Here is a 22,633-nt window from a genome sequence, read left to right as displayed (position 1 = left end):
AAAGTATAGGTGGTCTGATTAGCAAGTTTGCAGACGACACTAAGATTGGTGGAGTAGCAGATAGTGAAGGGGACTGTCAGAGAATACAGCAGAATATAGATAGACTGGAGAGTTGGGCACAGAAATGGCAGATGGAGTTCTATCAGGGTAAATGCGAGGTGATGCATTTTGGAAGATCCAATTCAAGAGTGAACTATACAGTAAATGGAAAAGTCCTGGGGAAAATTGATGTACAGAGAGATTTGGGTGTTCAGGTCCATTGTTCCCTGAAGGTGGCAACGCAGGTCAATAGAGTGGTCAAGAAGGCATACGGCATGCTTTCCTTCTTCGGACGGGGTATTGAGTACAAGAGTTGGCAGGTCATGTTACAGTTGTATAGGACTTTGGTTCGGCCACATTTGGAATACTGCGTGCAGTTCTGGTCGCCACATTACCAAAAGGATGTGGATGCTTTGGAGAGGGTGCAGAGGAGGTTCACCAGGATGTTGCCTGGTATGGAGGGCGCTAGCTATGAAGAGAGGTTGAGTAGATTAGGATTATTTTCATTAGAAAGACGGAAGTTGAGGGGGGACCTGATTGAGGTGTACAAAATCATGAGAGGTATAGACAGGGTGGATAGCAAGAAGCTTTTTCCCCCAGAGTGGGGGATTCAATTACTAGGGGACACGAGTTCAAAGTGAAAGGGGAAAAGTTTAGGGGGGATATGCGTGGAAAGTTCTTTACGCAGAGGGTGGTGGGTGCATGGAATGCATTGCCAGCGGAGGTGGTAGACGCGGGCATGATAGCATCTTTTAAGATGTATCTAGACAGATACATGAATGGGCGGGAAGTAGAGATACAGACCCTTAGAAAATAGGCGACAGGTTTAGATAGAGGATTTGGATAGGCGTAGGCTTGGAGGGCCCGAAGGGCCTTTTCCTGCGCTGTAATTTTCTTTGTTCTTTTCTTTGTTCTTTGTTCTAAATACTAAGGTTACATTTGCTACCTTCCAATCTGCAGGAACTGTTCCAGAATCTATCGACAACCACCAATGCGTCCACTATCTCTACAGCCACCTCTTTCAACGCTCTGGGATCTAGATCATCAGGTCCAGGTGCTTTACCAACTTTCAGCCCCATTAATTTCTGCAGTATTACATTTTTACTAATACTACTTTCTTTCAGTTCCCCATTCTCGCTAGTCCCTTGGTTCTCGAGTATTTCTGGGAGGTTTTTTTGTATCTTCCTATGAAGACAGACACAAATATTTGTTTAGTTTCCTGACCATTTCCTTGTTCCCTATTATAAATTCACTACCTATAATGGGCCCACATTTGTCTTTGTTAATCTTTTCCTTTTTACACACCCTATAGAAGCTTTTACAGTCTGTTTTTATATTACTCGCTAGCTTACTTCCATATTCTATTTTCTCTATCAGTTTTTGCTCCTCTGCTGAATTCTAAAATGCTGCCAATCCTCAGGCTTATTACTTTTTTTGGAAACTTTATAAGCCTCTTTCTTTGATCGATTACAATCTTTAACTTCTCTTGTTAGCCATGGTTGGATCATTTTTCCTGTTGGGTTTTTGTACCTCAAAAGGAATATATTAATTTTTCCTAACCCGACCAAGATAGTGGCCAAAACTCCAACCACTCCCAGCACCCACTTGGGATTGTTCTTTCTAGTGGGGAAGTGGAGAGTCCTATGCTGATCAATCAGCAGCAGTTAAGCACTTCAGAAGAATGCAGTTGAAGAGTTTGGTGTGAGCCACAGTATTGGGTGGAGGGAGAAATGCAATAGAAGATGGGAGATTATAAATGCCAATGGATGTAGAGTAGAATCAACAACACTACAGTTGATACTTCAGAATGTAACATCCATTTTTACCGTCTCTATTATTCATTTCTATCTTCTAAAGTGTGGAGACCAGAACTGGATGCAAATCTCCAGGTGGGGCCTAACCAGAACTTTATAAAGGTTCAGCATAACATCCCTGCTTTTGAATTCAATGCCTCTATTTTATGAAGCCCAAGATCCCTTATGCTTTACTAACTAGTCTCTCAATATGTTCTACCACTTTCAAAGATCTATGCACACGCACCTCCAGGTCCCTCTGTTCCTGCACTCTTTAGAACTATGCCATTAAGTATATATTGCCTCCCTCTATTCCTTCTGCCAAAATACAACACCTTACATTTGTCAGTATTAAATTCCAGATTATTGTTAATTAATTGTATTGAAATTCCACAATCTGCCATGGTGGGATTTGTATCCATGTCCTTAGGGCATTAGCCTGGGATCTGGATTGCTAATCCAATGACATTACCACTAAGCCACCATCTCCCCTTAAATGGTTTTTTTTTGTTTGTGGGATGTGGGCGCCATTGCCTGGGCCAGCATTTATTGGCCATCCCTAATTGCTCTTGAACTGAGTGGCTTGCTAGGACATTTCAGAAGCCATTTAAGGATCAACCAAATTGCTGTGGGTCTGGAATCACATGTAGGCCAGACCAGGTTAGGACGGCAGATTTCCTTCCCTAAAGGACATTCGTGAACCAGATAGGTTTTTACAACAATCGACAATGGTTTTATGGTCACCACTAGACGAGCTTTTAATTCCATATTTATTAATTGAATTCAAATTCTACCATCTGCCGTGGTGCGATTCAAACCCATGTCCCCAGAGCATAAGCCTTAGGCTCTGGGATACTAGTAGTCTGGTAATATTACCACTGCCTTCCCTTGCTTGGATGGGTGCAGCTCCAACAACAATCAAGAATCTCAACACCATCCAAGACAAAGCAGCCTGCCCATCCACCACCTTTAATATTCAGTCCCTTCACCACCTACACACAATGGCAGCAGTGTGTACCATCTACAAGATGCACAGCAGCAACGCATCAAGGGTCCTTAGACAGCACCTTCCAAACCTGCGACCTCGACCACCTAGAAGGGACAAGGCCAGCAGATGCATGGGAACATCACCAGTCTATGCCAGTACAAAGCAAGATGGCTCCTGGGCTGTAAGCTCCCGAGGAAGCTCCCTTGCTGTTCAACTCTATCCATGGCCATCTGCCCCCATTCTTAGTGTTTTCTCCCCCAGTCTACCCTCTTAAACTGTTTAAACTCTCCTGGCTCTTTAATCAGTTCATTTTAGCCCTAACTACAAGCTAACAGCTAGTTTATGCTACCTGGGCCCACTGCCCTCCCCCAGCCATACCTGCTCTTTGTTTTCTCAATGAAATTGAACGAAATCCGGACGAAATTGCAAAGTACAGCTGGTGATACTTTGATCTCCGATCCTGCTGTCTGCACCGTCCAGAGTGTCCACGGCCACAGCGTGCGGTAAGTCCATTGTAGAGAAGGAGCAGTGGGACCCGAGGGAAATAAGTTTACCACAGAGGGGAAGCCTTGCGTAAAGTTGCCCCGAACACACAAAAAGCCACGAACTGCTCCTCGGCCGCAACTTCAAAGCACCCGTGGGAGATGGCTCGGAGAGCATCTGCAGCGCACCGTCGGCAATGCTGGTACCGGTGCCAGAGGATGTCGCTCACCTCCCGAAGGACGCGGATGAGCTTTCCAGGCGTCGATGGTGGGAACTGAGGAAATGGCTTATTACCTGCACCCCATTTCCCCCCGTTCCCCCTACCTTCCCCTTCCCAGCTCCCCCCCCACCGCACAACCCCTTCCCAGCACCCCCCTCGCACCATCTTCCCCCTGCACCCTTACAGCCCCCTTCCCAGTTCCCCCTCGCACCCCCTTCCCTCCACCCCTCCCCCTCACACTCCCTCCTCCCACCGGCATCCTCCTACACTTGTGGAAGGGCCCTAACAACCCCACTGCCTTGTGGGCGTCTCGGGAGAGACTAAGGCGAATGGAGTAAACCCTAACGGAAAATCTGGAGCGGAACCCCGTAGGCGGTCATGTGTCACCCTTGGTATGTTTCCGGCAGTTCCTGCAGCCATACCGGTGCCAAACGTCATGCTCTGCACTCCTTTGGACTCCACCAGAAAGGCCGAGAGGGGGGTTTTGATGCTTGGGCAACTCTCAACCTCCATACATTCGCCCAGGAATGCGCCATGGAGAGGTCACTCCATAGTTGCCTCATAGCGACTGAAACAACACGGAAGGCAGCAGTTACGGGTTATAAGTCCAGCTCAATTGGCGTAAAGACTGGGCGCCACGGGTTGCCTTTGTCGGTGGGAGAGGTCATCGCACCTCACGAGACAGCTACCGCCCGCCTCAAACCGGGCAGCCCCCGGTCAATAAGGTTCTGTCCCGCCACAGTCCACCTGCTTCAATGGGTGCTTGGAGCTCAGGGTCATTGCCCGAAAAGTGGACTGCAACACCGCACCAAACAACATGAAAAAAGGGAAGAAGGTACCAGCCCTTCGCTTTACAAGCTGGAACGTCAGAACTACGTGTCCTGGCCTGGCGGAAGACCTTACACAAATCAACGATTCTCGGAAGACCGCCATCATTAACAACAAGCTCAGTAGACTCAATGTAGACATTGCAGCACTTCAGGAGACATGCCTCCCCGCGAGTGGATCTCTAGCAGAGCAAGACTACACCTTCTTCTGGCAGGGCAGGGATCCTGAAGAACCAAGACAGCATGGAGTGGGCTTCGCCATCAGAAACTCCTTGCTCAGCATGATAGAGCCTCCCTCAAATGGCTCGGAACGCATACTGTCCATCCGACTGCTCACCACCTCTGGTCCAGTACACCTACGCAGCATCTATGCTCCAACACTCTGCTCCCCACCTGAAGCTAAAGACCAGTTCTACGAGGAACTCCATAATATCATTAGTAGCATCCCCAACACCGAACACCTGTTCCTGCTGGGGGACGTTAATGCCAGGGTTGGGGCCGACCATACCTCATGGCCCTCCTGCCTTGGGCGCTATGGCGTCGGAAGGATGAATGAGAATGGAAAGAGACTGCTTGAGTTGTGTACCCATCATAACCTCTGCATTACCAACTCGTTCTTTCACACTAAATCCTATCACCAGGTTTCATGGAGGCACCCAAGATCACGTCGTTGGCACCAGCTAGACCTCATCGTCACAAGGCGAGTCTCCTTAAACAGTGTTCAAATCACACGCAGCTTCCACAGTGCGGACTGCGACACCGACCACTCCCTGGTGTGCAGAAAGGTTAGACTCGGGACAAAGAAGTTGCATCATTCCAAGCAGAAGGGCCACCTGCGCATCAACACGAGCAGAATTTCTCATCCACAGCTGTTACATAAGTTTCTAAATTCACTTGTAACAGCCCTTCAAAACACTCCCACAGGGGATGCTGAGACCAAGTGGGCCCACATCAGAGACGCCATCTATGAGTCAGCTTTGACCACCTACGGCAAACGTGCGAAGAGGAATGCAGACTGGTTTCAATCTCAAATCGAAGAGCTGGAACCTGTCATAGCCGCTAAGCGCACTGCACTGTTGAACTACAAGCCCCCAGCGAGTTAACATCCGTAGCACTTAAAGCAGCCAGAAGCACTGCACAAAGAACAGCCAGGCGCTGCGCAAACGACAACTGGCAACATCTATGCAGTCACATTCAGCTGGCCTCAAACACCGGAAACATCAGAGGAATGTATGATGGCATTAAGAGAGCTTTTGGGCCAACCATCAAGAAGATCGCCCCCCTCAAATCTAAATCAGGGGACATAATCACTGACCAACGCAAGCAAAAAGACCGCTGGGTTGAGCACTACCTAGAACTGTACTCCAGGGAGAATGCTGTCACTGAGACTGCCCTCAATGCAGCCCAGCCTCTACCAGTCATGGATGAGCTGGACATATAGCCAACCAAATCGGAACTCAGTGATGCCATTGATTCTCTAGCCAGCGGAAAAGCCCCTGGGAAGGACAGCATTACCCCTGAAATAATCAAGAGTGCCAAGCCTGCTATACTCTCAGCACTACATGAACTGCTTTGCCTGTGCTGGGACGAGGGAGCAGTACCTCAGGACATGCGCGATGCCAATATCATCACCCTCTATAAAAACAAAGGTGATCGCGGTGACTGCAACAACTACCATGGAATCTCCCTGCTCAGCATAGTGGGGAAAGTCTTTGCTCGAGTTGCTTTAAACAGGCTCCAGAAGCTGGTGAGCGCGTCTACCCTGAGGCACAGTGTGGCTTTTGTGCAGAGAGATCGACCGTTGACATGCTGTTCTCCCTTCATCAGATACAGGAGAAATGCCGCGAACAACAGATGCCCCTCTACATTGCTTTCATTGATCTCACCAAAGCCTTTGACCTCGTCAGCAGACGTGGTCTCTTCAGACTACTAGATAAGATTGGATGTCCACCAAAGCTCCTAAGTATCATCACCTCATTCCATGACAATATGAAAGGCACAATTCAACACATCAGCACCTCATCAGACCCCTTTCCTATCCTGAGTGGCGTGAAACAGGGCTGTGTTCTCGCACCCATACTTTTTGGGATTTTCTTCTCCCTGCTGCTCTCACATGCGTTCAAGTCTTCAGAAGGAATTTTCCTCCACACAAGATCAGGGGGCAGGTTGTTCAATCTTGCCCGTCTAAGAGCGAAGTCCAAAGTACAGAAAGTCCTCATCAGGGAACTCCTCTTTGTTGACGATGCTGCTTTAACATCTCACACTGAAGAGTGTCAGCAGAGTCTCATCGACAGGTTTGCGGCTGCCTGCGACAAATTTGGCCTAACCATCAGCCTCAAGAAAACGAACATCAAGGGAGAGGACGTCAGAAATGCTCCATCCATCAATATTGGTGACCACGCTCTGGAAGTGGTTCAAGAGTTCACTTACCTGGGCTCAACTATCACCAGTAACCTGTCTCTAGATGCAGAAATCAACAAGCGCATGGGAAAGGCTTCCACTGCTATGTCCAGACTGGCCAAGAGAGTGTGGGAAAATGGCGCACTGACACGGAACACTAAAGTCCGAGTGTATCAAGCCTGTGTCCTCAGTACCTTGCTCTATGGCAGCGAGGCCTGGACAACGTATGTCAGCCAAGAGCGAACACGACTGAGTCAGCGGCGCTTGAGATGGCTTGGCCATGTGAGCCGCATGGAAGATGGCAGGATCCCCAAAGACACATTGTACAGCAAGCTCGCCACTGGTATCAGACCCACCGGCCGTCCATGTCTCCGCTTTAAAGATGTCTGCAAACGTGACATGAAGTCCTGTGACATTGATCACAAGTCGTGGGAGTCAGTTGACAGCGATCGCCAGAGCTGGCAGGCAGCCATAAAGGCGGGGCTAAAGTGTGGCGAGTCGAAGAGACTTAGCAGTTGGCAGGAAAAAAGACAGAAGCGCAAGGGGAGAGCCAACTGTGTAACAGCCCCGACAAACAAATTTTTCTGCAGCACATGTGGAAGAGCCTGTCACTCTAGAATTGGCCTTTAGAGCAATTCTGCATTCTAAGCCAAGTTGATGCTTGGCTTTGTCTCGCCTACCTTCTAATGTCACTTTCTACTTTTCTACTTCCTGTTACCAGCTTTCCTTCCTTCCAATTTGAGCTCCCCCTCAGGTTCCCATCCCTCTGACAAGCTCCACACACCACTGACCACCTCCAGGCGCTTACCCATTGTCTCTCGAGATAAGGAGGCCAAAGAAGATGCAAGTCTATACTAGGATAATTAAAGTCACCCAATATAACTACTCAAGAGTTCTTGCACCTCCATTTTTTCCTTGCAAATTTCCTCCTGTATAGCCTTCCCATGAGTTGGCCACCTCCAGAATATACCCAGAAAAGTAGACAACTTTATTGTTTAAGAACACAGGAGGAGTAGACCATTCAGCCCATCGAGCCTGCTCCGTCATTCAATACAATCATGGCTGATCATCCACTTCAATACTTTCTTCCCACATTACCCTCATATCCCCTTTATGTCATTTGGATTGAGAAATCTGTCAATCTCTGCTTTAAACATACTCAATGACTGAGCTTCCACAGCCCTCTGGGGTAGAGAATTCCAAAGATTCACAACCCTCTGAGTAAAGAAATTTCTCCTCATCTCTGCCCTAAGTGGCTTCTCCCTTATTTTGGAATTGTGATCCCTGGTTCTAGACTCCTCAACCAGGGAAAACATCTTACCTATATCTACCCTGTCTATCCCTTTAAGTATTTTGTGGTTTCAATGAGATCACCTCTCATTCTTCGAAACTCGAGAGAATACAAGCCCAGTTTCCCCAACCCCTCTTCTTAAGACAGTCCCGCCATCCCAGGAACAAGTCTGGTTAACCTTCATTGCACACCTTCTATGGCAATAATATCCTTCCTAAGGTAAGGGGACCAAAATTGCACACAGTACTCCAGGTGCAGTCTAACCAAGGTGCTCTCCAATTGAAACAAGACTTCACTACTCCTGTCCTCAAATCCTCTTGTGATGAAGGCTAACGTACCATTAGCCTTCTTAATTGCTTGCCGCACCTGCATGTTAGCTTTCAGTGACTTATTGACAAGGACACCTAGATCCCTTTGTACATCTACACTTTCTAATCTCTTACCATTTAAGAAATACTCTGCACAGCTATTCCTCCTACCAAAAGTGGATAACCTCACATTTTTCCACATTATATATCCATCTGCAACGTTCTTGCCCACTCACTAAGTCTGTCCAAATCCCCTTGAAGCCGCTTTGCATCTTCCTCACAACACACATTCCCTAGTTTTCTGTCATCAGTGAACTTGGAAATATTACATTTGGTCCCCACATCCAAATCATTGATACATATTCTGAACAGCTGAGGCCCAAGCACTGATGCTTGCGGTACCCCACTAGTCATAGCCTGCCAACGTGAAAATGACCTGTTTATTCCTACTCTCTGCTTTCTGCCTGTTAACCAATCCTTAATCCATGCCAATAGATTACCTCCTATTCCATGTGCTTTAATTTTGCTAACCAATGTCCTGTGGGGGACTTTATCAAAAGCTTCTGAAAATCCAAGTATACTACGTCCACCGACTCCCCTTTATCAATTCTGTTAGTAGCATCCTCAAAATATACGATTTCCCATTCATAAATCCAAGTTGACTATGCCCAATCAGATCATTATTATCCATTTATCACATCCTTTAGAATAGATTCTAGCATTTTCCCAACGACTGATGTAAGGCTAACAGGTCTATAGTTCCCCGTTTTCTCTCTCCCTCCCTTCTTCAATAGTGGGGTGACATTTGTGACCTTCCAATCTGCGGGAACCGCTCCAGAATCTGCAGCATTTTGGAAGATGATCACCAATGCATTCACTATCTCCCATAGCTACCTCTTTCAAACACTCTGGGATATAGAATATCAGGTCCTGGTCAGCCGTCAGCCCCATTAATTTCTCCAATACAACTTCCTTGCTGATACTAATTTCCTTCAATTCCTCTTTCCCCCATATCCCTTGGATCTCTAATTCTGGGAGATTTGTTGCATATTCCTCAATGAAGCCAGACACAAAGTAATCATTTAGCTTCTCTGCCATTTCTCTGTTCCCCATTATAAATTTTCCTGACTGCCAGTATTGTCTTAGCCAAATGTTTCCTTTTTACGTACCTACAGAAGCTTTTACAGTCCGTTTTTATATTTTTTGCTAGCTTACATTCCTATTCTATTCCCCCTTTATCAGTTGCTTAGTCCTCCTTTGCTGTATTCTAAAATTCTCTCAATCCTCAGAGTTACAACTATTTCTGGCAACTTTATGGGCCTTTTCTTTTAATCTTATACAATCCTTAACTTCCTTTGTTATCCATGGTTGACTACCTTTACTTTTGGGGTTTTTGTGCCTTGAAAGAATGTATAGTTGCTGTAAACTACGGAATATTTCTTTAAAGACTATCCATTGCCTATGTACTATCATACCTTTCAATGTATTTTCCCAATCCACCTCAGCCAATTTGCCCCTCATACCTTCAAAACTTCCTTTGTTCAAATTTAACACCCTGGCTTCAGATTGAACTACCTCATTTTCAAACATAATGTAAAATTCTGTCATATTATGGTCACTCATCCCTAAAGGTTCTTTTACAACAAGGTTATTAATTAGCCCTTTCTCATTACATATTCGATCTAAAATAGCCTGTTCTCTTAGTCGGTTCCTCAACATACTGCTCTAGAAAACCATCCCCAACACACTTCAGAAACCCATTCTCCACAGCATTAGTACTCATTAGGTTTACCCAGTCTACATGCAGATTGAAGTCGCCCATGATTACTGTATTACCCATGCTGCATGCTTCTCTAATCTCCTGATTAATGCCATGCCTCACACTACCATTACTGTTTGGTGGCCTATAAACAACTCCTACCAATGTTTGCTGCCCTTGCTGTTTCTTAACTCCACCCAAACAGATTCCACATTTTGTTCTTCCGATCTGAGATCCTCTTACTAATGTACTGATCCCATTGCTCATCACTTATTAGCAACACCAACTTTCTGCCCGTCCTTCCTAAATGTCAAATATCCTTGAATGTTCAGTTCCCAGTCTTGGTCACCCTGTAGCCATGTGTCTGTTATGGCAATTCGATCATACCCATTTACCGCTATTTGGGCCTTTAAGTCATTGACCTTGTTTCGAATGCTGCCTGCATTCAGATACAGTGCCCTTAACCTTGTCTTCTTGACATTCTACATTCTAAGCCTAGTTGATGCTTGGCTTTGTCTCGCCTACCTTCTAATGTCACTTTCTACTTTTCTACTTCCTGTTACCAGCTTTCCTTCCTTCCAATTTGAGCTCCCCCTCAGGTTCCCATCCCTCTGACAAGCTAGTTTAAACCCTCCCCAAGAGCACTAGAAATCTCCCTGCGAGGATGTTTGTTCTGGTCCTGTTAAGGTGCAGCCTGTCCATCTTGTACTGATCCCACCTGCACCAGACCCGGTCCCAATGCCTCAGAAATCTCATGCCCTCCCTCCTACACTAATTCTCCAGCCACGTTCAATCGATCAATCCTCCTATTCCTCTGCTCGCTGGCATGTGGCACTGGCAGTAATCCTGAGATTACTGCTTTGGAGCTTCTGCTTTTTAATTTCCTTCCTAACTCCCTAAAATTTGCTTTCAGGACCTCATCCCTCTTCCTACCTATGTCTTTGGTACCAATGTGGTTCACGACCTCTGGCTGCTCACCCTCCACGAAAAGGATGTCCTGCAGCCGCTCCATGACATCCTTGACCCTGGCACCAGGGAGGCACCATCCTGGAGTCACGTTTACTGCTGCAGAAACCCCTGTCTGATCCCCTGACTACTGAATTCCCTATCACAATTGCTCTTCCACTCTTCTTCCTCCTCTCCTGTGCAGCTGAACCACCCGTGGTGCCACAAACTTTACTCTGGCTGCACTCCCCGAAGGAACCAATGCTGCACCCATCCAAGCCAGTGGAGAGTATTCCATCACACTCCTGACTTGTGCCTTGTAGATGGTGGACAGGTTTTGAGGAATCAGGAGGTGAGCTACTCGCCGCAGAATTCCTAGCCTCTGACCTGCTCTTGTAGCCACAGTATTTATATGGCTACTTCAGTTCAGTTTCTGGTCAATGGTAGCCCCTAGCATGTTGATAGTGGGGGATACAGCGATGGTAATACCATTGAATGTCAAGGGGAGATGGTTAGATTCTGTCTTGATGGAGATGGTCATTGCCTGGCACTTGTGTGGCGCAAATGTTACTTGCCACTTATCAGCCCAAGCCTGGATATTGTCAAAGTCTTGTTGCATTTCTACACGGACTGCTTCAGTATCTGAGGAGTCACGAATGGTGCTGAACATTGTGCAATCATCAGCGAACATCCCCACTTCTGACCTTATGATTGAAGAAAGGTCATTGATGAAACAGCTGAAGATGGTTGGGCCGAGGACACTACCCTGAGGAACTCCTGCAGTGATGTCCTGCAGCTCAGATGATTGACCCCCAACAACCACAAGCATCTTCCTTTGCGTTAGGTATGACTCCATCCAGCGGAGGGTTTTCCCCCTGATTCCCATTGACCTCAGTTTTGCAAGGGCTCATCGATGCCATACTCGGTCAAATGTGGCCTTGATGTCAAGGGCAGTCACTCTCACCTCACCTTAAATGCTCCTCATAGTAGCGAGTTCCACATTCTAACCACTCTCAAGTAAAATTTATCTTGAATTTCCTATTGGATTTCCCTAATGGTGACTGTTATATTTATGACCTCGAGTTTGGACTGACACACAAGTGGAAATATTTTCTCTACATCTACCGTATCACACCCTTTCATTACTGGGACCGTTTCCACTCGAACAGAGAGGACTGAAGAGATTTAATAGAGGTTTTTAAAATTACAAACAGTCTTCATGGAATGAAGGGCAATTAGGGATGGGCAACAAATGCTGGCTTTGCCAGCAATGCCCACATTCCATGAAAGAATAAGAACATACAAAATAAGGAGGAGTAGGCCACTCAGCCCTTAGAGCCTGCTCCGCCATTCAATAAGTTAATGGCTGAACTGATTGCTCCACATTTCCACCTACCCCCGATAACCTTCCACCCCCTTGCTTATCAAGCATCTATCTACCTCTGCCATAAAAATATTCAAAAACTCTGTTTCCACCGCCTTTTGAGGAAGAGAATTCCAAAGACTCGCAATCCTCAGAGAAAACATTTCTCATCTCTGTTTTAAATGAGTGACCCCTTATTTTTAAACAGTGACTCCGAGTTCTAGATTCTCCCACAAGGGGAAACATCCTTTCCACATCCACCCTGTCAAGATCCCTCGGATCTTATGTTTCAATCAAGTTGCCTCTTATTCTTCTAAATTCCAGCAGATACAAGCCTAGCCTGTCCAATCTTTCCTCGTAAGACAGCCCGCCCATTCCAGGTATTAGTCTGGTAAACCTTCTCTGTACTGCCTCCAACGCAGGGATCTTGACAGGGTGGCTGTGGAAAGGATGTTGCCTCTTGTGGGAGAATCTAGAACTCGGGGTCACTATTTAAAAATAAGGGGTCACCCATTTAAAATCCTTCCTTAAATAAGGAGACCAGTACTGTACACTGTACTCTGGATGTGGTCTCACCAATGCCCTGTATAGCTGAAGCATAACCTCCCTACATTTGTATTCAATTCCCCTCGCCATAACCGATAACATTCTATTAGCTTTCCTAATTCGTTCTGTACCTGCATTCTAACCTTTTGCAAATCATGCACTAGGACACCCGGATCCCTCGGCAATCTCTCACCATTTAGATAATATGCTTCTTTTTTATTCTTCCTGCCAAAGTGGACAATTTCACACTTTTCCATATTATACTCCATTTGCCAGGTCTTTGCCCACTCACTTAACCTATCTATATCCCTTTGTAGCCCCCTTATGTCCTCTTCACAAGTTACTTTTCTACCTATCTTTGTGTCATCAGCAAATTTAGCAACCATACCTTCGGTCCCTTCATTTTACACAGGTTGTCGAGTCCATGCGGAGGGGCCATTAATTTTAAACTTCCACGAATAAGAGTTAGGACAATGGTTAAGAAATGGAATGCTTTGCCACAGGGATTAGTTGAGGGCAAACTGGATAAATATTTGAAGTACAGCTATCAGTAATATTTCCGTTCTGATTAACTCTAAACCTTTTATATAAGCTAATGAATCTCATGTGGTGATCCACATAGTACACAGCATATGGATACAGGAGCATGGGGAGAGACAAGTTACTGAGATGAGTATTAAATTGCTCCAGTAACGAGGCAACACAGGCATATGGCAAATGGCCTCAATGGTTTATTCAACCACGGGCGGCACAGTGGCGCAGTGGTTAGCACCGCAGCCTCACAGCTCCAGCGACCCAGGTTCAATTCTGGGTACCGCACTGTGTGGAGTTTGCAAGTTCTCCCTGTGTCTGCGTGGGTTTCCTCCGGGTGCTCCGGTTTCCTCCCACAGCCAAAAGACTTGCAGGTTGATTGGCCATATAAAATTGCCACTAGTATAGGTAGGTGGTAGGGGAATATAGGGACAGGTGAGGATGTGGTAGGAATATGGGATTAGTGTAGGATTAGTACAAATGGGTGGTTAATGGTCGGCACAGACTCGGTGGGCCGAAGGGTCTGTTTCAGTGCTGTATCTCCAAATCTAAAAAAAATCTAAATCAATTCTTGAGATGGAGGAACTCAGAATCATTGAACCTGGCTATGGGAAAAGAGATATGTCTAATTTGGCCTGTGGTGCCTTTTATAAAAATATATGCGGCACCAGTATTACATGGGTAGTGCTCCTAGATCAAATAGTACCCAGACAACGTGCCCGCGATATTGCATTCATATGCGGCCATGCAGCAGCCTGGAAGGTAGCGAATGTCTGGAATTCTCTACCCCAGAGAATCGCGGAGGCGAGACCACTGAAAGTATTTAAAGAGGAGGTAGATAGATTTTTGAAATATCGGGGAATTGAGGGCTATGAGGAGCTGGCACGAAAGAGGAGTAGAGCTCTGGGGCAGATCAGCCATGATCTTACTGAATGGTGGGGCGAGCTTAAGGGGCCGAATGGCCTGCTCCTGCTCCTATTTCTTATGTCCTTATGAGCAGGCCTAGTTGCATGTTAAACACAGTGCAAGTGCAGCCACACAAAAAAAAAAATCACATATTGAAGAAGCTGGCCACCCACAACAAAATACCTCTGCCTCTTAGCCTTATATCTTTTAACATTCTGGGAAGACTCTTGGTATAACATTCTCTATCAATAAGCTAATGGTTTGCAGAGCAGGTACTTGGATCAGCCAGTAATACTCACCACTTGGGCAGGGATTTCCCAGAGGAATACAGGACACAGCCAGTTGCCACATGGATTAATCGAATTTTACTTCTTAGCACTTTAATCAGATCCCCATTCTGTCCCCCAACCACCTCAATTCTCCAGAAATCATTTGAATCTCCAGTCCCATTCTGTGAATAAACAAAAACACCCTTCAATCATCAGAAACATAACTTCACTTCATCTGAGCAGTTATTTCTTTTCCCTGTACACCACGAAGTTACATAGGAACCAAGGTCCATCATTTAGACCTTCTACTTTCAATGAGAGAAGTATAACAGGTAAAGCAGATGAACTTAGAGCTTGGATTAGTATTTGGAAATATGATGTTGTTGCTATTACAGAGACTTGGTTGAGGGAAGGGCAGGATTGGCAGCTAAATGTTCCAGGCTTTAGAAGCTTCAGGCGGGATAGAGGGGGATGTAAAAGGGGTGGGGGTGTTGCATTACTGGATAAGGAGAATATCACAGCTGTACTGCGGGAGGACACCTCAGAGGGGTCATGCAGCGAGGCAATATGGGTGAAGCTCAGGAATAGGAAGGGTGCAGTCACTATGTTGGGGGTTTACTACAGGCCTCCCAACAGCCAACCTCCCAACAGGTAGAGGAGCAGATATGTCGACAGATTTTGGAAAGATGTAAAGGTAACAGGGTTGCAGTGGTGGGTGATTTTAACTTCCCCAATATTGACTGGGACTCACTTAGTGCTAGGGGCTTAGATGGGGCAGAATTTGTAAGGAGCATTCAGGAGGGCTTCTTGAAACAATATGTAGATAGTCCAACTAGGGATGGGGCCGTACTGGACCTGGTATTGGGGAATGAGCCCGGCCAGGTGGTCGAAGTTTCAGTGGGGGAGCATTTCGGGAGCAGTGACCATAATTCCATAAGTTTTAAGGTACTTGTGGATAAGGATAAGAGTAGTCCTCGGGTGAAGGTGCTAAATTGGGGGAAGGCTAATTATAACAATATTAGGCAGGAACTGAAGAATTTAGATTGGGGGCGGTTGTTTGAGGGTAAATCAACATCTGACATTTGGGAGTCTTTCAAACGTCAGCTGATTAGAATCCAGGACCAGCATGTTCCTGTGAGGAAGAAAGACAAATTTGGCAAGTTTCAGGAAGCTTGGATAACACGGGATATTGTGAGCCTCGTCAAAAAGGAAAAGGAAGCATTTGTAAGGGCTGGAAGACTAGGAACAGATGAAGCACTTGAGGAATATAAAGACAGTGGGAAGGAACTTAAGCAAGGAGTTAGGAGGGCTAAAAGAGGTCATGAAAAGTCATTGGCAAACAGGATTAAGGATAATCCCAAGGCTTTTTATTCGTATATAAAGAGCAAGAGGGTAACCAGGGAAAAGGTTGGCCCACTCAAGGACAGAGATGGGAATCTATGGGTGGAGCCAGAGGAAATGGGCGAGGTGCTAAATGAGTACTTTACATCAGTATTCACCAAAGAGAAGGACTTGGTGAATGATGAGCCTAGGGAAGGGAGTGCAGATAGTCTCAGTCATCTCATGATCAAAAAGGAGGTGTTGGGTGTCTTGCAAAGCATTAAGGTAGATAAGTCCCCAGGGCCTGATGGGATCTACCCCAGAATACTGAGGGAGGCAAGGGAAGAAATTGCTGGGGCCTTGACAGAAATCTTTGCATCCTCATTGGCTACAGGTGAGGTCCCAGAGGACTGGAGAATAGCCAATCTTGTGCCTTTGTTTAAGAAGGGTGGCAAGGATAATCCAGGAAATTATAGGCCGGTGAGCCTTACGTCAGTGGTAGGGAAACTATTAGAGAGGATTATTCGGGACAGGATTTACTCCCATTTGGAAACAAACAAACTTATTAGCGAGAGACAGCATGGTTTTGTGAAGGGAAGGTCGTGTCTTACAAATTTGATTGAGTTTTTTAAGGAAGTGACGAAGATGATTGATGAAGGAAGGGCAGTGGATGTTATCTATATGGACTTCAGTAAAGCCTTTGACAAGGTCCCGCATGGCAGACTGGTACAAAAGGTGAAGTCACATGGGATCAGGGGTGAGCTGGCAAGATGGATACAGAACTGGCTCGGTCATAGAAGACAGAGGGTAGCAGTGGAAGGGTGTTTTTCTGAATGGAGGAATGTGACTAGTGGCGTTCCACAGGGATCAGTGCTGGGACCTTTGCTCTTTGGAGTATATATAAATGATTTGGAGGAAAATGTAGCTGGTCTGATTAGTAAGTTTGCGGATGACACAAAGGTTGGTGGAGTTGCGGATAGTGATGAGGATTGTCAGAAGATACAGCAGGATATAGATCGGTTGGAGACTTGGGCGGAGAAATGGCAGATGGAGTTTAATCCGGACAAATGTGAGGTAATGCATTTTGGAAGGTCCAATGCAGGTGGGAAGTATACAGTAAATGGCAGAATCCTTAGGAGTATTGACAGGCAGAGAGATCTGGGCGTTCAGGTCCACAGGTCACTGAAAGTGGCAACGCAGCTGGATAAGGTAGTCAAGAAGGCATACGGCATGCTTGCCTTCATCGGTTGGGGCATAGAGTATAAATATTGGCAAGTCATGTTGCAGCTGTTCAGAACCTTCGTTAGGCCACACTTAGAATATTGCGTGCAATTCTGGTCGCCACACTACCAGAATGACATGGAGGCTTTGGAGAGGGTACAGAGGAGGTTTACCAGGATGTTGCCTGGTCTGGAGGGCATTAGCTATCATGAGAGGTTTGAAAAACTCGGATTGTTTTCACTGGAACGACGGAGGTGGAGGGGCGACATGATAGTGTTTACAAAGTTATAAGCGGCATGGACAGAGTGGATAGTCAGAAGCTTTTCCCCCAGGGTGGAAGAGTCAGTTACTAGGGGACATAGGCTTAAGGTGTGAGCCAAGTTTTTTCACACAGAGGGTGGTGAGTGCCTGGAACTTGCTACCAGGGGAGGTGGTGGAAGCAGATACGATAGCGACGTTTAAGAGACATCTTGACAAATATATGAATAGGAAGGGAATAGAGGGATACGGGCCCCGGAAGTGCAGAAGGTTTTAGTTTAGGCAGGCATCAAGATCGGCGCAGGCTTGGAGGGCCGAATGGCCTGTTCCTGTGCTGTACTGTTCTTTGTACTATCCTGGCAGTCACAGGATACATGGAGTCAGAGTCAGTTAAGGCACAGAAGGAGACCATTCGACCCATCCAGTCTACGCCAGCTCTACACAGAGCAATGCTGTCAGTCCCACTCCCCGACTTGATCCCCTTCGCCGTGCAAGTCTATTTCTCTCAGGTGGCCATCTAATGTACCTTTGAAATCATTGATCGTCTTTGCTTCCAGCACCCTTGCGGGCAGCGTGTTCCACGTCATTACCACCCGTTGCGTAAAAAAAGTGGCTCCTCATATTCCCTCTGCATCTTTTGCTCAAAACTTTCAATCTGCGTCCCCTAGCCCTTGTGCCAATTGTTAGTGGAACGCCTTGTCCTTGCCTAACCAATTCTTTGAAGAGATAACATGTGCTGTGGATAAAGGGAAACTGCTGGATGTACGATACTTCAATTTTCAGAAGGAATGTGATAAGTTGCCACATCAAAGGTTACTTCAGAAAATAAAGGCTCATGGTCTAAGGGGTAACACAGGCACGGATAGAAGATTGCCCAGCTGACAGGAAACAGAGAGCAGCCAGAAATGGGTCATTCAGCATCTGTGTAGAGAGAAAGAGAGTTAACGTTTCAGGCCTGTGAACCTTCATCAGAACTGGCAAAAGTTAGAAATGTAACAGTCTTTGAGCAAATGAAAGGGGCGAGGTGGTGGGGGGGGGGGGGGGGTGGTGGGGGATAGAGAACAAGGAAGGAAGGACTGTGATCGGACAGAGGGAGGGGGGGAAGAGATTAAATGACAGATGTTATGGAACAAAACACAAATGGAGTGCTAAACAGTTGTAGCAAAAGACAAAGCACAGTCCACAGAGGTGCGAATAGCAGAATAATGAACAGCTCTGTACAAAAGCAAAAACATGAAAAATAAGTTTAAGACTAGCACATGGTTAAAAAATAACTATACATAAAAAATAAAATAAAAATAATGAACAAAAAATAATGGTGTTATGGTCTGAAATGGCGCGGCTAGTTTTTTCCGCCGGCGCAGACATGATGGCCTCCTTCTGTGCCGCAATTTTTCTATGGTTCTAAATTACTGAACTCAATATGGAGTCCAGAAGGCTGTAGAGGGCCTAATCGGAAGATGAGGTGCTGTTCCTCGAGCTTCCATTGAATTTCATAGGAACACTGCAGTTGGCAGAAGACAGAAATGTGGGCATGGGAACAAGGACCGGTACCAATATCCTCGCGGGAGCATTTGCTAGTGCTGTTGGGGAAGATTTAAACTAGAATGGCAGGGGGATGGGAACCTGAGCGGGGAGACTCAGGAAGAGGAAACAAGAATAGAAACGAAAGACAGGAACCAAAAGGCAAAAGTGGAAGGCATAGAAATAAAGGGAAAGAAACAAATAGGGCCATAGTGTGAAATAATACGAAGATAATGAAGAATGTTAAAAAGACAAGCCTGAAGGCAGTGTGTCTCAATGCATGGAGTATTCGTAATAAGGTAGGCGAATTAACTGCGCAAATAGATGTAAATGGATACGACATAGTTGCAATTACGGAGACAAGGCTGCAGGGTGACCAAGGATGGGAACTGAACATCCAGGGGTATTCAATATTTAGGAAGGACAGGCAAAAAGGGAAAGGAGGTGGAGTAGCGTTGTTAGTAAAAGAGGAAATCAATACAATAGTGAAGAAGGATATTAGCTCAGAGAATCCTGATGTGGAATCTGTATGGGTGGAGCTAAGAAACACCCCACGTTGGTGAGGATTGTATATAGACCCCCAAACATCAGTGGTGATGTAGAGAAGGGCATTAAACAGGAAATTAGAGACGCATGCAATAAGGGTGCAACTGTAATTATGGGTGACCTTAATCTACATATAGACTGGGCAAACCAAATTAGCAATAATACTGTAGAGGAGGAATTCCTGGAGTGCGTACGTGATGGTTTTTTGGGCCAATACGTTGAGGAACCAACCAGAGAACAGGCCAACCTGGACTGGGTATTGTGTCGTGAGAAAGGATTAGTTAACAATCTTGTTGTGTGGGGTCCCTTGGGGAAGAGCAACCATAACATGACAGAATTCTTCATTAAGATGGAGGGTGAGAGAGTTGATTCCAAGACCAGGGTCCTGAATCTAAATAAAGGAAACTATGAAGGCATGAGGCGCGAGTTGGCTATGATAGATTGGGGAACTTTACTTAAAGGGTTGACAGTCAGTAGGCAATGGCTAGCATTTAAAGAGCGCATGAATGAATTACAACAATTATTCATTCCTGTCTGACGCAAAAATAAAACAGGAAGGGTGGCTCAACCGTGGCTTACAAAAGAAATTAGAGATAGTATTTGATCCAAGGAGGAGAAATATAAAATGGCCAGAACAAGCAGCAAACCTGAGGATTGGGAGTAATTTAGAATTCAGCAAAGGAGGACAAAGGGATTGATTAAGAAGGGGAAAATAGAGGATGAGTATAAGCTTGCAGAGAACATAAAAACTCACTGTAAAAGCTTCTATAGATACGTGAAGAGAAAAAGATGAGTGAAGACAAATGTGGGTCCCTTACAGTCAGAAACGGGGGAATTTATAATGGGGAACAAAGAAATGGCAGACCAAATAAATACATACTTTGGTTCTGTTTTCACAAAGGAGAACACAAATTACCTCCCAGAAATGTTGGGGAACATAGTGTCTAGCAAGGAGGAACTGTCTGAAATCAGTATTAGTAGGGAAATGGTGTTCGGGAAATTGACGAGATTGAAGATCGCTAAATCCCCAGGGCCTGATAATCTAGGAAGTGGCCCTAACAATAGTAGATGCATTGCTGGTCATTTTTCAAAATTCTATAGACTCTGGAACAGTTCCAACGGACTGGAGGGCAGCTAATGTAACCCCACTATTTAAAAAAAGGAAATAGAGAGAAAACAGGGAATTATAGACTGGTTAGCCTGACATCAGTAATGGGGAAAATGCTAGTGTCCATTATAAAAGATGTAATAGCAGAGCACTTGGAAAACAGTGACAGGATCGGACAAAGTCAACATGGATTTACAAAAGGGAAATCATGCTAAACAAATCTACTGGAATTTTCTGTGGATGTAACTAGTAGAATAGATAACGGAGAACCAGTGGATGTGGTGTATTTGGACTTTCAGAAGGCTTTCGATAAGGTCCCACATAAGAGATTGGTGTGCAAAATTAAAGCACTTGGGATTGGGGGTAAGGTACTGACATGGATAGAGAACTGGTTGGCAGACAGGAAGCAAAGAGTAGGAATAAACGGGTCTTTTTCCGAGTGGCAGGCAGTGACTGGTGGGGCAAAAACAAGAAATGCTGGATTCACTCAGCAGGTCTGGCAGCATCTGTGGAAAGAGAAGCAGAGTTAACGTTTCGGGTCAGTGACCCTTCTTCTGCTTCTCTTTCCACAGATGCTGCCAGACCTGCTGAGTGAATCCAGCATTTCTTGTTTTTGTTTCAGATTTCCAGCATCCGCAGTATTTTGCTTTTATTTTAGTGACTGGTGGGGTACTGCAGGGATCAGTGCTAGGACCCCAGCTATTCACAATATATATTAATGATATAGATGAGTGAATTAAATGTAATATATCCAAGTTTGCAGATGACACAAAGCTGGGTAGGAGTGTGAGCTGTGAGGAGGATGCAGAGAAGCTCCAGTGTGATTTGGACTGGTTCAGTGAGTGATAAATACACAGCAGATGCAGTACCATGTGGATAAATGTGAGGTTATCCACTTTGGTGGCAAAAACAGGAAGGCAGATTATCTGAACGGCGATAGATTGGGAAAGGGGGAGGTGCAGCAAGACCTGGGTGTCCTTGTGCACCAGTCGCTGAAAGTAAGCATGCAGGTGCAGCAGGCAGTTAAGGCAGCAAATGGTATGTTAGCCTTCATAGCGGGAGGATTAGAGTACAGGAGCAAGGATGTCTTGCTGCAATTATACAGGGCCTTGGTGTGACCACACCTTGAGTATTGTGTGCAGTTTTGGTCTCCTTATCTGATGAAGGATGTTCTTGCTATGGAGGGAGTGCAGCAAAGTTTCACCAGACTGATTCTTGGGATGGCAGGACTGATGTATGAAGAGAGATTGGGTCGATTAGGCTTGCATTCGCTAGAGTTTAGAAGAATGAGAGGGGATCTCATAGAAACGTACAAAATTCTAACAGGACTGGACAGACTGGATGCAGGAAGGATGTTCCCAATGGCGGGGGAGTCCAGGACCAAGGGTCACAGTCTAAGGATAAGGGGTAAGCCTTTTAGGACGGAGATGAGGAAAGATTTCTTCACCCAGAGAGTGGTGGACCTGTGGAATTCTCTACCACAGAGAGCAGCTGAGGCCAAATCATTAAATATATTCAAGAAAGAGTTAGATATAGTTCTTAGGGCTAAAGGGATCAAGGGACACGGGGAGAAAGTGAGAACAGGGTACTGAGTTTGGATGATCAGCCATGATTGTATTGAATGGCGGAGCAGGCTCGAAGGGCCGAATGGCCTACGCCTGCTCCTATTTTTCTAAGTTTCTATGTTCCTAAGGTGGTAATTAAAATGGGAAGCAACCGTAAGCTCGGGATCATGCTTGTAGACCGAGCTGAGATGTGCTGCAAAGCAGTCACCCAATCTGCGTTTGGTCTCCAAATATAGAGGAGACTGAACTGTGAGCAGCAAATACAGTATATCTGCTAAGGCAGAAGAACAGAATAGTAATATGGGAAATGAAAGTAAATCACTGCTTCACCTGGAAGGAATGTTTGGGGCCTTAGATGGTGAGGAGAGAGGAGATAAAAGGGCAGGTATTACACCTCCTGCGATTGCATGGGATGCTGCTGTG

The 22,633-nt window shown here is 45.8% G+C and overlaps 1 protein-coding gene across 3 annotated transcripts in view; it reads right to left on the bottom strand.

Moving 5' to 3' along the window:
- pomt2 (protein-O-mannosyltransferase 2) overlaps positions 1 to 22,633 on the bottom strand; it is a 266,777-nt gene that overhangs the window by 110,560 nt on the left and 133,584 nt on the right. For all 3 annotated transcript variants that reach the window (XM_068038417.1, XM_068038418.1, XM_068038419.1), the window contains one exon: positions 14,699 to 14,850. In XM_068038417.1, the coding sequence (XP_067894518.1) occupies positions 14,699 to 14,850 (152 nt within the window). The remainder of the gene's footprint in view (positions 1 to 14,698; positions 14,851 to 22,633) is intronic.

The sequence above is a fragment of the Heterodontus francisci genome, chromosome 9, assembly GCF_036365525.1.
Source record: "Heterodontus francisci isolate sHetFra1 chromosome 9, sHetFra1.hap1, whole genome shotgun sequence".
Lineage (NCBI taxonomy): Eukaryota > Metazoa > Chordata > Chondrichthyes > Heterodontiformes > Heterodontidae > Heterodontus > Heterodontus francisci.
The sequence above is the reverse complement of the archived record's forward strand: the minus strand, read 5'-3'. Positions and strand labels throughout refer to the sequence as shown.